We start from the raw sequence: 17,858 nt of genomic DNA, 5'->3' as shown, positions 1-17,858 counted from the left end.
GTCAAAGCCAATGAGAAAAATTTTAAAACACAGATATGCCAAAGTTATTTGAGCCACAAATTCAGCTCTAGATTTCCTGGTAGCTGAAGCAAAAAGGGAAAAAGAAGAAATTTCAAGATTCATCCTTTTCCTAAAGCTTTCTTTAGCATACCAACTAGGGACAAATTTCCACGTCTTCATGCCTTGAAATAAAACAACTTCCACCGGACCACGAAGGCAAAAGAACAAGAATGGCCAAATTCAACACTTGGTCACCTTCATTTTCTCTTTTGAAACAAAAGAATAACATTTTCAGAACAAGATATTCTAAAATGATTTGTAACAATGTCCCAGCTACCAAAACTACTAAAAGGGGAAATAAAGCCAAGAATGCAGGTTAAAAAATTGTTACATGGAAGATGAGATGAGAAAATTAATGAAGGTGCCAAGTTAACATAATAAAAAAAATAAATAGCATATTACGAAGACCATTTTTTACCTACCAATATATGACAAATGAAAGGTGAGGGTAGGGAAAATAAAACAAAACAAAGGTGAGGGTAGGAAAGATAAAAAAAGAATCCAGCTGTAAGATCTACCACTCCAGAAGGCCATTCATAGGCTATTAACTTAATAACAGAAAATATCTGGGGACTTCCCTGGCAGTCCAGTGGTTAGGACTCCAAGCTTCCAATGCAAGAGGTGTGGGTGTGACCCCTGGTTGGGGAACTAGGATCCCACATGGCATGTGATGCAACCAAATTAAAAAAAGAATGAATAAATGAAATAATTGCTGAATACTTAAAAAAAATAAATTTTAAAAACTATCTGATAAAATGAATAAACATAAACGTAGAAGAGCAATAACACTTAGAACTTAGTTTACCTTGAAAGAAAATATAGGGTTTAATGCTCATTATGTAAACTATCTAACTGAAAAAGACCCAAAGGGAAGCAAAATTCTAGCACTTTCCCGGGGACTTGGCCTACCAACCAACCCCCAGGCACCTTGTCTCCTCCGTTCACAGGCCCTGACTTTGGATCATAAGCTGACACAGGGCATGTCTGAGGCAGAGCTTTCAGCATCAGCCATCGGGCTGCAGCAGCCCCAGGTCCAGGAGTCCAGAGGCTCCCTGCACCCAGTGCTGCAAGCCAAGCACACTGGGCGTTATCTGACCATCAGTGTTTAAGAAACTGAAGAACAGATGAGGATCAGAAAGTGGCTCTGCCCAGTGACTTGAAATTACCGATCTCAGAGGCCAAGACAGAATCTGTCATCAAGCAGCTGGTGTGCACTACGGAATCTTTCAAAACATCTTATGAAACCAGAAATTCATCCTACACTGCTCTACCTCTGGAGGTTTCAGCTCCCGATAACCAGTAGTTCACCAGGACAGTTTTGTGATTGTTACTGTTTCAATTCCAACCCTACAGATCATTAAACTGTAAATCTTAAAAACTGGCACAGAGTGTGTGTGCATACAGATACTAGAGCTTATGGGGAAAACCAGCTTGTAAGAGTGAGCATAAGGGAACCAACCTCTCCATAAAAATGTGATCATTTTATGAAGCCAAACATTTATTCATTATCTGTATACATCTGCTATAAAATGGATTTTATTTTCAAGTTCCTTTTTAGAAATTTTCTGTATGCTCACACCACTGGACATGTGAAAAGCCATATTCTATGGGCTCTTTAAGGGATTTTTTTTTTTTACCTCTATGGTATAAGTTCTATTCCCAATAAGCTCATCAATTAATATCACCTTTTTGATAGAAACAAACAGATATAGAAAAAAGGAGGTCAAAAGAAAACCAGGGACACTTTCCTGGCAATTCAGTGGTTAAGACTTCGCATTCCAATGCAGGGAATGTGGGTTCAATCCCTAGTCCGAAAGCTAAGATCTCACATGCCACTCAGCCAAAAACCCAGAACACAGAACAGAAGCAATACTATAACAAAGTCAATAAAGACTTGTAAAAAAGAAAAGAAAGACCAAACACCAATGACTGAGCACCTCCTAAGGTGCTGTGCTCCAAGCTTTCACAAAATGTATCTTATTAAACATGCACACAGTCCATTGGGTGGGCCAGAGACGCTCATTTTTTTTATAAAGCAAGAAACTGAAAAAATACAAGCTTAGCACTTGTCCTGAATCACAGGCCCAGGCAGGGCCTGGTCATGAAGTCAAACCCAGACCAGGAGTCCAGTGAGATGCTCAATTAGGAGCTGCCTCTCACTGAGATCAGGCAGTGGCCTGTGCCATCTGTTCTTCGGCTCTGACATCGTTTTCAGATTTTAGTCTGCACACAAAGTACTTGTGGAGATGGAGCATTTCAAACTTGACAGCTCTATTAATACTACTAGGCTAATTTATATACTCTTTGTCCTTTAAGAGAAAGCATGTGGTTTCATGGAAATTATCCATGGCTACAGATTTGGAGGAAAAATGCAAACTGATTAAGAGCTAGGATTCCAAACCACAAACAGAAAAAATTGCTCGAATGTTTTAAGTAAGTGAATCATCTTTCATGACATCAAAGGTTAAATCTAACACTGCAGTCAAGTTGTCAAACCACTACTTCAATTTTTACGTACACAGAAGAACTTGGAAAATGTTCATCAATGATGTCTAACTAGAAGACAAGTAGAAAGTGAACTTTGGGGGGGGAAAATAATGAAGCAATTAAAACTTAATACAGAGGAAAAATAACTCAAGGAGAGAATTAACTTCTTGTCCAGGTAGAGATGTCAAAATAAAGGCGTTCTGGGGACTTCCCTGGTGACTCGGTGGACAGGAATCCAACTGCCAATGCGGGCGACATGGGATCGATCCCTGGTCTAGGAAAATGCCACGTGCCACAAAGGCAATAAGCCCTGGAGCCACAACTACTGAGCCTGTGTGCTGCAACTACTGAAGCCCACACACCCTGGACCCCATGCTCAGCAACAGGCGCGGCAACTTCCATGACAAGCTCATGCACTGCAGCAGAGAGTGGCCCCCACTTGTCACAACCAGAGAAAAGCCCGCACAGCAACAAAGACCCAGGGCAACCAGAAATAAATATTCAAATTTAAAAGAAAAAATAAATTATAAAAGTATTACCCAGAGAGACAGAATTCAGCCAAAGAAATCCAGTTTCAAAGAAATCACAAGCTTAAGCTAAAACAGCTTAAAGACGAGACAAAGTCACAGCAGAGTCGAGGAGAAACGAGGTCTCAAGTGGACAGGTCAGAAAAATCAACCTGTGGACATCCTCTAGATCTCATAGCCCGGACCTGAAAGAAACTACAGAGAGGCTTTTCCCAAACGTGAAGACAAACCCCCTATTTTACACAATGCTACAAATGTCAGTTACAAACCTAAAGGAGCTTCTCCAGTATCAGGGCACTACCAACAACACAAAGCAAATCTGAATCACCCACACTAGAGAGACACTAGAATACTGCTCTACTCTCACTGAGGGAATAAAGAGGTGCTCAGTGGGGACAGAGCCAAAAATTACAGGAAAAAAGATTTACAGAAATGTGTCAGACTGTTAATTAATAAAAATACTATGTTATTTTCTGGTTTTTTTTTAATGTTGGTGGTACTATAGGGGTTTTTCTTTTTATATTATCAGTTTTTAAAATTTGTAATAAATTGTAATATCACCTCCCATTTTAAATATTCACTTCTCTAGTAGAGGAAAAACAAAATGCATTCAAAGAAGTGACTGTGAGATCCAAGCAGAGATGCAAAGAAAACAAAATCAACTGAATTTGACTAAAAACAATCCTGAACACTGTAGACAGGCTTAAAGAAATATCACAGAAGAAACTGGAAAGGCGATGATCCCAGAGATAGAGATAAATACTAAAAAGACACAAAGGCAATCTAATATACACTTAATTGGTGCTCTTAGAAAAGAGCAAAAAAATAAACGGAACAGAAAAGTACGCCAAGATATAACGGAAGAAAACCTGCCCTGATATAGAGATTTAACATGAAGATTAAAAGTTCTTCCACATTTAAGAAAAAATGAGAACCATCAGCATCAAGACATATCCCAAAGAAACAGCAGTATTACAAGCATTCAAGCAGAAAAAGTAAGCCTGGAAGGTGAGGGGGGCTCTGCTGGACCTCAGACTATTTCCATACAGCAATGCTCTAGGCCAAAAGGCAGTGTCTACAGGGCTCTTACAGAGTGCAAATCAAGAATTTTATATCAACAAAGACCACAATCAGACATTCTCAGGCATATACAATTCAGCCAATCAAGAAGTAAAGTGAAAAAAAAAAAAAAGTGAAATGAGCAATTCAAGGTTGGCAAAACCATGGAAAATAATTAGCAATTATTAAACTAGAATTAAAGTTAAATGCCTGTGGGAGTTATGATTACAGAAAAGAACATGTACTTATAATCTTGAAATAAAAATTATAGTTCAGAATTTATCACAAATGGAGGAAAGAAAGGTGGAAAGAATAAGCGTGCTAATTCACTCTTATAATAGGCAACTACCTATAACATAGTTCCAAAAATAAGTAACCTTCTAAAGCTTTCTGTAATCCTTTTTCTTTGCTTTCAAGCTTTAATAAATTCTCTTGTGCTGAACAAATACTTACCCAAAGTTCAGTACTCCAAAGTTCCTATTTCAATGCAGTTTCTTCTTTTGTTAAATTCAGCAAAAACAAATATATGGCTACAAGCACATTTTTACAAAATTATTTCTATCCATCTAGTCAACTATTTATCTAAACAGAAAATGAAGTTTAAAATGATGTTCCCAAATATTAACACTGTGTTTGCTATGTGGTGAGATTTGGGCTTTTTTTCCCCTAACTACTTTTTCTGTTTGACTTTAGTACTTTATTATTACATAAAAATTCATAATGTACAGGTATCAATTTTACAAAAATAATCAGACCATAGTTCTTTTTAAGCTGAAGAATTAAATTCTTGAGGAGCAGTGTCATATTCATCTGGAACTTGTAGGAAAGAAGAAAAAAATAAGTCACTAAAATAGAAGACACAGGCAGAGTCTTTCCAGCAAAAAGGAAACTCACTGTAACAGCAGCCACTCTTCGGGGCTGGGTGACTCCCACCACTCTTCCTTCGGCCGTCCAGCCAGCTTCTGCCAGGTACTGCAAATAAAACCATGTTTCAGCACACACCTGTTACCACTTCACCAGAAATAATCTACCCCAGGATGACCCTGGGTTAAAATTACTGAGAAAGGAAACAGCAGATGGTTCTTGTTTCAGCAGATATTTTAAAAATTATTTTGCAAATGAGGGATCTGAGGTTTGGAAATGTGAGGTCATTTGCCTTAAGTTCATAGCACGTGCATAATAAATTCATTCTAACTCCCTCGTCTTATAAAATGCCCCCATTCTTCAGCTGCCTCAAGGAATAAAAGAACTATCCATGGGTCCCTCAAAACACTGCTAAATCTGTAGAACAAAGAATTTTAAAGTACATACATAGTTCAATGAATATCAACTGTACAAAACATTTTTAACCAGAGTAAATAAAAATAATTACGATTTTTAAAAAGACCAATATAACATATATCATTGAAAAAAATTGGATTTTAAATGCATGCAAGCATTCCATTAGATATTAGTATACATTAAATTTGCTTATCTATTTATGTATTTATTTGCCACATACACTTATTTTTAAATTATTTGATTGTATGCATTTTTTAAATCCAAAATGGGTTAACCGTGGTTAGCACAGGTACATGTTTTTGTAATGTCTAAATTGTTTTACAATAAATACATATATTACTTCTAACAGAAACAAAAAGATTAAAAATACTGTTACATGTATCTGCTTATTTGTTCAAAAGACTAATAAAGGAAGGGCAAACTAGAAATTAAAGAGAATGGTCTTCCAAGGAGGGTTGGTAGGAAAGGGGTGGAGAAAGGGAGAAACTGAACCGGGGAGCAGAGACAAAGAGCGGCAATACTCTGAGATGGCCTTTGTGTGCAGCTCTGACTCTCAGAACTACAGTCACACTGCATGTACTCTTCAAATACCCAAACAAATAGACGAGAAAAGCAACCAGGATGTCGAGGGAAACCAAAAAGAAATGCAAACACTAACAAATGACCCTATCTGTATTACAAATGAGTAACTGACCACCCTGAAGAGGGTGGAGAAGAAAATCAACCTAGGATATTGGAAAACAGAATCTTGACTGAAAGTCAAAGACAAAAAGAACAGTACCTCAATGCTATAATCTAGTTAGTAAATGTCAGGGCTATGGGCTAGCAATTCTGGAGCTATTTTATGTGTTCACTACAGTTTGGCCATCTGATGCACACAACTGACTCGATGGAAAAGACCCTAATGCTGAGAAAGATTGAAGGCAGAAGGAGAAGGGGACGACAGAGGATGAGATGGTTGGATGGCATCACTGACTCGACAGACATGAGTTTGAGCAAGCTCAGGGAGTTGGTGATGCACAGGGAAGCTTGGCGTGCTGCAGTCCATGTGGTTGCAAAGAGTCAGACATGACTGAGCTATTGAACTGAACTGAGAGTTTAACAAATAAATAAATACACTGCAGACAATGAGAATGGAGTTTCTCACTATGGAAGAAGAGTTACAGATAAGGAAAGGCTAGAATGAGTCCTATGCCGTTGGATTGGAATCCATGAAATATCAGCATAAATTTGTGATTTTTAACATATACACAGATAGGCACAGATATATAATAAGTGTTTTTATGTAGGAATTTAATACTTCCCTGATAGCTCAGTTGGCAAAGAATCTGCCTGCAATGCAGGATCTTCCTGACCCAGATGGTGAAGAATCCACCTGCAATGCAGGAGACCTTAGTTCAATTCCTGGGTTGGGAAGATCCCCTGGAGAAGGGAAAGGTTACCCACTCCAGTATTCTGCCCTAAGAATTCCATGGACTGTATAGTCCATGGGGTCACAAAGAGGAGGACACAACGGAGTGACTTTCACTTTCACTTCACTTTAATAAGTATATTATATATATATTAAATATATATTATATATATATACATAATACGTGTACATAAGTAAGGAAGGCCTAAGTCTGCCCACTGAGACTTATAGCAAAGACACCTCTGTAATAGTGAGCACTCTAGCACCAAAATATTGATTTTTAAACAACATTTCCCAATAAGAGGAACCAGGGCTCCTTGGAGAGGTGGCTGACCCCAAGGTTAGTGCAGGAAAAATAAAAGATGAACATGAAACAGTTTCTGTTACTAGAAAGTAAGGAAGTGTTCAAAAATGAATGGAGTCTTTTAGAAAGAACACAAGAGCCAAATGCAAGGAGCTCCTAATGACCAAAGCTGGGCCATTCCGACCAACACAATAAATAATTATAGCATTGGGTTTTAACCAATACAACAAAATAAATCACCATGAGTTCATACTGATATACAAAAATAACTGGATAAATAAATAAATGAAAGAGAAAGGACAGTTCTTCCTTACAGGAGATTTCACTTAATAAGGGCAGAAGGGAAAAGGAATAAAGTCATCATTAAGCAAACACCTGAATAACTGCTGCAGACGAGATCCACTGAGGGATGCTGAAACTAGGAGGTGGCAGTTTGAAAGGACGTGAATATCTGCAGTTTAAAAATATCTCCTCCAAGATATCTACAACTACAAAGAGAAAAACTTTATAGGTGAAACTTGGGACCTTAACAAAATGATCAAATTAACCTCACCAGAGATGAGACTTTTTAACATTTCAGCCCTCCTGACCCAAGGCACTAGTAAGGACACATCATTTCTATGGGATTCTTGCCAAAAAGGCAAGCTCTTTCTCATCATGAGGAAACATCACATAAACCCAGACTGAGGAACACTCTATAAAATAAACGCCCAGTACTCTTCAAAAATGTCACGATCATAAAAGATGAAGAAAGACTGGGGAACTCTCACAGACTGCAGGAGACCAGGCAGAAATAACAACTAAATCCAGTGCAAGAATCTGGATCTTCTGAGAAAGAATACTGGTGGGAAATTTGATGACATTTAAGTAAGATCTACAGTCTAGCTACTGGTATTATTAATGTTCTACTTTTGAATACTGTACCATGTATGGGAAGTGATGTAAGGGGGGTAAGGGAATTTTGCATTACTTTTGCAACTTTCCTATTAGTCAAAAATTAGCTAAAAATAATAATTTAAAAATGACTGTAAGGAAAAAATTGTTTTAGATAATGTAAGGTTTTTGTCATAAAAACTGTGAGGGTTCTCTCTCTTGCACTGAATGCAAAATACTACCCATCACCCCAATCAACACAAATGCAGAAAGACAACTATAAGAATAATGGCTAAGACTCACCAAGCACATCATTAAGTGTCAGGAACTGTCTGGCATGCACAGCCCAGTTTAATCCTCACAACAAATCCAAGTCGGAAGGTACCAGCATCATCAACAATTTAGAGATGAGGAAACAAAGAGGTCATAGGACTTGTCCAAAGACACAGATAAAAATCTAAGAGTTGGGATTCAAGCTCAACAACCAAAGCCACATAGTTCAGTTCAGTTGCTCAGTCGTGTTCGACTCTTTGCAACCCCATGAATTGCAGCAAGCCAGGCCTCCCTGTCCATCACCAACTCCCGGAGTTTACCCAAACTCACGTCCATCAAGTCAGTCGGTGATACCATCCAGCCATCCCATCCTCTGTCATCCCCTTTTCCTCCTGCCCCCAGTCCCTCCCAGCATCAGGGTCTTTTCCATTGAGTCAACTCTTCGCATGAGGTGGCCTAAGTATTGGAGTTTCAGCTTCAACATCAGTCCTTCCAACGAACACCCAGGACTGATCTCCTTTACGACGGACTGGTTGGATCTCCTTGCAGTCCAAGCGATTCTCAAGAGTCTTCTCCAACACCACAGTTCAAAAGCATCAATTCTTCAGTGCTTAAACCACATAACCAGGACACAGTTCTACCATCCAAAATAAAACACACTCATTTGCAGTCAATCTCTCAGTAGCAGTGTTAAGACAAAGAAAAACTAAGTCTATGATAACAAACCTCACCATGAAGCCAATCTCTCAATATACCTGAGATTCAGACTTCTGCTTGCTTATGGTTGCTGACAGGCGGAAATATAAAGATGCTGCAAATGTAGGTATAGTGCGGACATCAAAAGGCAGTGGATCTCAGTTCTCTCTGCTCTTTTTAAGGGTCATCAAATCTGGTCTTCTTGTTGAACAGTGGGATTAGGAAGAACTCCACTGAAAACTTTAATAAAAATTATAGCAAAAACTTGCTTTCACAGTCCACTGTTTTGACAGAGCTCTAGGAAAAAAATATCATCTAGCTTCCACATACAGTTTGTGAAATTTCAAAACTGGTGCAGGGTGCTAGGGCATGCTGTACTTTTCCAGGGAAAGATATTACATAAATCTAGCAAAATAGTTTGTTGACAAAAACTTGCTTCATATTCTTGCCATGACCTTCAGTTCCTCAGTCCTTCCAATTTTCCTATGCTGTAACTCATATTTAGCTCCACAAGAAGGTGGAAAATGTGACTGTCTCAGAGAAGTGGAACTGAGTACTAAGGAAAAAGAGGATAATCCACAGCAAGGAGAGCAGGTATTTGGGCCAGTAACATAATTAATCACAACCCTCTAGTCATTTTCACCAGCAAAGTTTAGAAAATTCACTTTTTACCATTTATTCCTTTGTGTCTTTTTGCATTTTATACCATGAATGGATTCCCTATTCAGAAAATACAATGCTTATTTTAAAAATACAACTCCTAGAATTTCTCTGGTGGTACAGCAGTTGAGACTTTGCCTTCCCATGGAGCGGGTGCAGGTTTGATCCCTGGTCAGGAAGCTCAGATCCCACATGACTCACGGCCAAAAAAACCAAAACATAAAACAGAAGCAATACTGCAACAAACTCAATCAAGACTTTAAAACTGGTTCACATTAAAAAAATTCCTCAAACAATACAGGTCCTTAAAAACAATTAAATTCAAATGCATATGCCCTTTGACCCAGCAATGTATAACTACTATATTTATTCTATAAGTATACCCGTATGTGTATTAACTGCGATGGGTGCCAACTGACTCACAGCATCATTGTGAGAACACAAAACTGGAAACAACCTAAATGTCTACCGACTGGAATTGGGAAAATTAATGATGTAGAATCTATGCAACTAGAAAAAGGATGATACACTAAGTGGAAAATAAAAACAAGATGCATAAAACATGTATAGATACTACCACTTGAATTTTCAAAAGGGGAAGAATATAATATATATATTTCCTGTAAAAATTATCTTTCTGTGTAAAACCAAAAAAAAAAATCTCTATCCAAGAAACCTATAGCATCAATTACATCTGCATAAAAGAAGTATCAGAAGACAGGGCAGGGAGGTGGGAGGGAGGGGACATACATATATCTATGGCTGATCCATGTAGCTACATGGCAGAAACCAACACAATATTGTAAAGCAATTATCCTCCAATTAAAAATAATTTTTAAGTGTTAAAAAAAAGAAGATAGGGAAATCTTTCTCTTTTTATATCCTTTTGTGTCTTTTGAATTTTAAACCCATGTGAACCTATTAAATATTCCCCCAAAATTAAAAATACTAAAATAAAACTTAAAAAAGAAACTCCCTGTGTTTGCTGCCACAGTGCCAGGCTGGACCCTCAGACCCCACTTCTTTCTCTCCTTCAGAACGTTCTTTCCCTGGACTCAGCCCCTCAGCAGGTGCGCTCTGCTCCCTGGCAGCTAAGCCTTGCTGGGGGCAACGACCAGATCGCTGTGCTGTACTGTATCACTGATGCAGATATCTGCTACCCACCCCTGTGGGAGGACCACATGCACTGCCACCCTACTGCTGTCAGACCTGGCCACGCCATTGGCTTTGGCTGATGAATGTGACAAGTGTCACTTCCGGTCCGCAGCTTTAAGCGCCAGCTCATGACCCTGTCATCTACTACAAGATCCACAAGTCCCAGACAGGAGCTGCGCCGTCATCCTGGGTCCCAGTGACCATGTGGGAGCAACCCACACCTTGGGTCATCAACCCCAAAAGACCACAGAGTATGAGGAAGAAAGAAACCTCTCTGCTCTTAAGCCACAGAGATTTTCAGGTTCTTTGTTATCATAACACAGTTCATCCTCAACTGACTAAACAATCACACCAACTAATTCAAAACAAACCAAGATCATCTAATACCATGTGGCCACTAACCTCTGTTCTACACTCCCCATCTCACCACTCTCTACACTGTCCTCATCGGTAACACAAAGATAATAATAACAGTGCCTATCTCACAGGGCCACTGAGGATGAAACAGGTCAGCATGTCTAAAGTGATCCCTTTATGTAGCACTTATAATTACTTATTGTTACTTGGTTTATTATCATTAATAACCAATAATTACTCAGAAATGTAACATGGCCCTTCTCCTGTGTCTCTAAGAAACAAATAATATGCTAGGTTTTTTTTTTTAGCTTCTAAATACTCTTTATTTGATGCTACACATAAACCACACTAAAATGCCTTTCATTAAGTAAAAGGCAGTATTTTAGATAGAGAATTTTAATTAAATTGGCATAGTTAAGACCAAAAAGATAAAGTGGACATTGTCAGTGTATCTTCAACCCTTGCCTTAACATACTAATTGAAACACACTTGAATCTTGCTCTGTTCTATGTAACAGTAAAGGTACTGTCTCAGTATTTTAATATATTAATATAATCAGTTCTAGAAATCTACATAACCAATCCCCTAAAGGGTTGGAGAAGGCATTCACCACCTCCCTGAAAAGGTTAACATTCCTTATTCACATTCAATCATCACTTTAGAAGAGGAAGAGAGTGATAATACATGTTGAGCCAGAATTACTATCAAAATTCAAAAAGCTGATCATATTCATTTGGCCACAAACCAATCTTACTGAAATCAGGACTGTCCAACAGAAATATTCCATCAGTCATGCATGATCTGAATTTTAGTGTATGAGATCAATTTAAACATGGTACACACAAAAACTCATGAGACATTTCTGTTTCATAATAAATAAGACAGTGGCCAACGATTACTCATTAGTAGCTTTTTTGAGATAAGTTAGCAAGTCTTCCCTTTCTTTCTTCTCTTTAATGTCAGCAAAGATCGTTTTTGTTCCAGGGATGTATTTCTTGGGATTCTCCAAGTATTACATCAGCGTCTCCTCTCCCCGGGTGATGCCCTGGTTCCTGCTGGCACTGGTGTAACAGAATCTAGCCGCCTGAACTGTCTTTCACTCAAATGGACATGAAAGTTCGGCCCAGTTTTGTGCTTGCCTCCCTTTTCCACAGTACGGCACTGGGCACACTTCTGAACAAAAACCTCCCAGTCCTTCTCAACATCACCCATTTTTAAATCATTCTTTCTTCGTGCACAACTGAGAGGTCCCTGCTCACAAGCTGAATGTCCTGCTCTCTCTACGCTAGGGTCTTGGTACCATCTAAACATATGTTCTCCCTCCAGGTCTCCCGTCTCCTCTCCTCTGCTGTCCTTTCCCTTCTGTCTACTATTCCCCAGCTGCACACTGGATCACCTGGGGAACTTTTAAGAAATACCTATGTCGGGGCCCCAACCTACACCCAGTATTGTGTTGAGCAAAAGCAGCTTTATTTTTTCCTTGTAAGAGTTCAAAAATAGGCAAAGCTAATCTACAGTGCTAGAAGATAGAATAAAAGTTATGCTTGTGTGTGTATGCTTGTGGGAGCAGGAAGAAACAGCAAGAGTCCAGAAGAGGACACAAGGGGCCTCCAGGGTGCCAGTGATGTTCTATATCTTAATTTGGGTGCTGGCAGTACCACTGTATTCACCTGCGAAGGTTTACCAAGCTACAGTTATGATCTATGATATTGGAAGTACACGTATTTTACACTTCAAAAAAAATCTGTACTTAAAAGGGAAAGAAAAACCTGCAAGGACTCTTATCCCTGACCACTTAAATATCATTCCTCACCCTCCAAGTCGAGGCTCTTAAGACACACTTCAACTTCACCCTGTCTTTCCACTCTTGATCCTACCTGACCACTCTGTTGAGCCCCAAACACCTCTGCACTCCAGTATCTCCACCCACAGTATTCACTGCATGAGACATCTTCCCAGCTGGCTCCCACTGATCATTCAAAGTCTATCTCTTTGTCTTGTTTCCCCCTCTCTTTCATTTCAAGATTAAGTGTCTTTTCTCTTACAAGACCTTTCCTGATCCTTCTTTCTACTTCTATCCACACCACAAATGATTTGGCCCTCTAAGAGAGATTTCTTCCATAGCATTGTATAATTCTATAATACACTGTCCATTTTTATTCACAAGTATAGCAGCATCCATCTTACCCCTCCTCTTTTGCCTCTAATGCAGGAGACATGGGTTCGATCTGCGGTCCGGGAAGATTCTACATGCTGTGGGGCAGCTAAGCCCATGCACCACAATTACTGAGCCCATGTGCTGTAAAGCCTGTGCTCCATAAAAAGAGAAGCCATCGCAATGAGAAGCCCGTGCACCATAGCTAGAGAGGAGCCCCACTTGCTGCAACTAGAGAAAGCCCGTGCGCAGTAATGAAGACCCAGAGCAGCCAAAAAGAGAGAGAGAAAGTGTTGCAAAAACAAATAAATATATACTCACTTGTGGAATCTGTGTGCTTTTCCCACATCCTGTTTCTCCAACGATCACTACTGTCTGATAGTTTTCTATCAAGTATAATATGTGATTCCTCAGCTGAAAAGAAATATAACCAAACAGTGTAAGTAGACATACATTTTCTCAAAAGACCTAAACAAAGATATTTAAACATTACGAAATGAGCTATTTGCCAAAGGAAAGGACATTTTCAAAAAGAACTACTGAAACGTATTCCTAATATCTATCAAAATGTATCTCAGGTACTGCTGGTATCAGTACAAGGCAACACAATTGCAACTGAATATAATAACTTATCAAAATATATAATGCACATACTCCTGGATTCAAGCATTCTACTTTTAAGAAGTTATCCTGATACATGTGAACAAAGATGTATATACAAGCATACTCACTGCAGTGTTGTTTGTAAGTGCCAAAAATCCAAACAGCCTATATGTTTATCAACAGGGGAGTGACTGAACAGTTATGAAAAGACTCCAATAAGGGAATAATATGTAGCCGTTAAAAAGAACAAACGCCTATTTGTACTGATGCGGAATGGTCAATGAGGTCTGCAATGGTAAGAAAGCAAAATGCAGGACAGTGTGATAATACATTACTATTTACGTTTTTTAAAAAAGGGTAAACACATATATGCTTCTTTACATATAAACTACTTTGGGGAAAAGCAAAACAAGGCACTGGTAACTATACTGTCTCCAAGGAGGGGAAGAAAGCGGGGGCAGGGAGCAGGCATATGAGGAACCCCTTTAACTTTGTGCAATACGCAGGTATCACCTTATTTTTCATTTACTAGCTGGTGAAAACAAAAAGAATATGCTTTCATCTCTACCTCTACAGACAAGTGCACAATAAAGTAACTACACGTTACATCTATATTTCAACTGGGCCTTCCTTTACCCATTCAGTGGGAGCAGAAATGCTAGTTTGGCCACTGGAAAGTCACAGACAACTCCAAGATCCATGTACTCAGTTTCAGAATGTATTTTTGTACCCACATTTGATCACAGACTCACCCAATGATCTGGAAAGTCATGATGATGTTCCATAAATTCCCAGTTTTGAGTAAAAATCTGCCAAATTCTTACTCTCACCACCGTTCAACTCATCTGACTCCACAGAAGACTGACACGCAAGATGCTGCCTTATTGCTTAAATAAGGTGCTGGGGCTGTTTGGGGGTTCCAATTTAGCATTACTTAGGGTCTAAATAGGAGAAGGAAATGGCAGCCCACTCCAGTATTCTTACCTGGAGAATCCCAGGGACAGGGGAGCCTGGTGGGCTGCCGTCTATGGGGCTGCACAGAGTCGGACACGACTAAAGCGACTTAGCAGCAGCAGCAGGGTCTAAATATGTAATTCTCCAGTTTTAGTGTAAAAATCTTTTAGGATATTTTTATTATCTATTTAACAGATATTAAATTGATATTTAACTATTTGTTAAAAATGAAGATTCCTAGCTCTACCCTCAGGGTTTCTGATTCAGCAGGGCTATGGTAAAGTCCAGGAATTTGGCATTTCTGCAAACACCCAAAGGAGATTCTGCTGCAGGCAGTCTCATAACTCATCTCGATGCTTTCCTGTCGATTGCCTGGACTCTGCACTTTCTTTTGGGTCAGTTTTAGGCAAGGAAAGGTTTGGGTTCTTTGTAGCCATTTTGTAACTGATATCTTGTCAATCCATCTGCTGAATGGATGAATGGGTGGGTGGTCAAAGAAAACTTGAAAGACAATTTGAATATAGACAGAGACACACATGGCATTCTAGGAAAGGGAAATAACATAATAAGATGGAAATAAGCAAACTATATGAACTCTATTCAAGAGGTGCTAGAAAAAGCCCATGAAGGCTCCAGGTTTGATTTGGAAATGAATTATTTATTAACACAAGAAGTGTAGTGAGGGCCTTCAAAGCAGAGTCAGTCTGGGCTTTACCTAAGAGGCAGTATGTGCTGTGTTGCAAGAAAACTGGGCAGTGGTATACCAGAGTGATTTAAGCGTGAAGAAACTGAAGGCATTAATTTACTTCATAGGCTAAATATGAAGCACTGCAAATGGATATTTGCACACAAAATGATGTGTGACATTCAAGAGATGACAAGATTTCCAGTTTAGAGACTGGGGAAATGATGGTACCATGAACAGGTACAGGCAGGGAAATCGAGGCGAGCTGGTGCAGAGGACCAGACTGAGCTTCAGCAAGATTTGGGTTTAATGGAATAAGAACACAAGCTTGCATTGCAGTGTCCAGGGCCCAGAGAAAATGACAGCCCATGGGAGGCAGCCAACTGGAACGTCGCCTTGAAATGGCACTGGGGAAAAGGGGGATGAGCCTTAGATTTACTGCTGCTTTAGTTTCAACTTCTATCTTTAAAGCTACTTTCACTTTAAGTTTTAATCGGGGTGTGGTGGCGAATGAGTAACTGTTATCGTTTTCGTCTCCTGTGCTGTACTAGGTCACTTTGGTCATGTCCAACTCTGTGCGACCTCATGGACTGTAGCCTGCCAGGCTCCTCTGTCCATGGGATTCTCCGGGCAAGGATACTGGAGTGGGATGCCATTTCCTCCTCCAGGGGATCCTCCAGAACCAGGGATCGAAGCCGAGCCTCCTGCATTGCTGCAGATTCTTTACCGGCTGAGCCACTGGGGAAGCCCTAGATTTATCCTTAACATCTTATGAGATCACAACTGTGCTTAAACTCTGCTTTGATTTTTATCAATAACATAACCTCTCATCTTACCATTTTTAATTTCATCAATATGTTACCATCCTTTTTTTTTCTAATCTGTTGTTTCATTTATTGTATTTTACAAGTACAGCTGGTGGATGAAGAAGAGTCCAGAAAAGTAAATACTCAGTAAACAATAATTATCCTTGTACTTAAATGTGTATTACATGTCAGGTATTTTACTAATTAATGCTCCATGTAGATTATGGCATCTGGTCCTCATAACAATCCTATGAGGTAGGTCCAATATTACAGAGAGGAAACAGAAGCTCGGGTGCTGAAGTAAGGTCACACAGCACACAAATGATGAAAACTGCCTTTGAACTCTGAAGTCCAGCTCAAGTCTGGACACTTCATCCCAACTCCAACTGTACCCCTCCATGCTGATCCTATAATCTTATCTTCTGAGGGTCAAACTGCTTTACATTCACATATGATGGCTGAGGTTAATCATCTATAGAAGAAACCCAGAGATGGTCAGCAGACGAGTGACTAAAATATCTGGGGTCACAGAAAAGTCTGATGGAGGTGACTTGGCTACATTCAAAAGGCGGCTGCTTCAAATCCATTTGGAGAAAGAACATATTAATCAAAGAGGAATTTTTAGCACAGTCTAGACAAAGAAACTCTCTTAAGTGCAAGAACCTGACGGCTTTCACCCAACACTGTGCAGGAGAAAAGATAGACACCAGTGCTGGGGGCCTCACCTACTTGAGTCGTTCCAGGGGCCTCATACGAGGCAGCGGGACTTCATTACCTTACATCAGGGGCTACAGGAAATAAATATCCTTCAACTGTATCTAATCCGCCTTTAGCTCTGAGCCCACTTTCTGATTACAACTTGACTGTCCATGTGGACTTGGCAATGGGGAGAAAGTGTGTTCATGGACTGTATTCTCTGTACCGGAGAACCATGGCTAACTGTAAATGAATATACTCTGAATTCCAGTTTAACACTTCGGTTTCTTACAGATGAGTGTAAGTCCATTTCATGAAACTAATAAAATCATGCATCTGGATGTGCACGCGGTATGTAATAACCACACCCAAATGCCATCACTCTCCCCATGGGAGTTAACCTCTTCAACAGAAACCACCTGCTGCGGCGGCGGCTGCTGCTGCTGCTGCTGCTGCTAAGTCGTGTCCAACTCTGTGCAACCCCATAGACGGCAGCCCACCAGGCTCCCCCGTCCCTGGGATTCTCCAGGCAAGAACGCTGGAGTGGGTTGCCATTTCCTTCTCCAATGCACGAAAGTGAAAAGGGAAAGTGAAGTCGCTCAGTCGTGTCCGACTCTTCGCAATCCCCTGGACTACAGCCTACCAGGCTCCTCCGTCCCTGGGATTCTCCAGGCAAGAGTACTGGAGTGGGGTGCCATCGCCTTCCCTGGAAAAGAACTTGGTATTTCTAATTAATCTCGTGTCAAAAAATATGCCTTAAAAAGAAAGCTAAAATTGGCCATATGCCAGTAATCTACTGAAAATGGATCCAGGAAA

At 39.8% G+C, this 17,858-nt stretch overlaps 1 protein-coding gene and 1 pseudogene across 1 annotated transcript in view; both read right to left on the bottom strand.

The window, feature by feature from the left end:
• The window catches only part of DHX35 (DEAH-box helicase 35), a 68,378-nt gene that overhangs the window by 43,548 nt on the left and 6,972 nt on the right, over nt 1-17,858 (bottom strand). Inside the window, exons 3-4 of the mRNA XM_018057865.1 lie at nt 13,620-13,712; nt 5,028-5,105 (exon numbers count right to left, since the gene is read on the bottom strand). Coding sequence (XP_017913354.1) covers nt 5,028-5,105; nt 13,620-13,712 — 171 coding nt within the window. The remainder of the gene's footprint in view (nt 1-5,027; nt 5,106-13,619; nt 13,713-17,858) is intronic.
• LOC106502795 lies at nt 12,039-12,501 on the bottom strand (annotated as a pseudogene).

The sequence above is a fragment of the Capra hircus genome, chromosome 13, assembly GCF_001704415.2.
Source record: "Capra hircus breed San Clemente chromosome 13, ASM170441v1, whole genome shotgun sequence".
NCBI lineage: Eukaryota > Metazoa > Chordata > Mammalia > Artiodactyla > Bovidae > Capra > Capra hircus.
The sequence above is the reverse complement of the archived record's forward strand: the minus strand, read 5'-3'. Positions and strand labels throughout refer to the sequence as shown.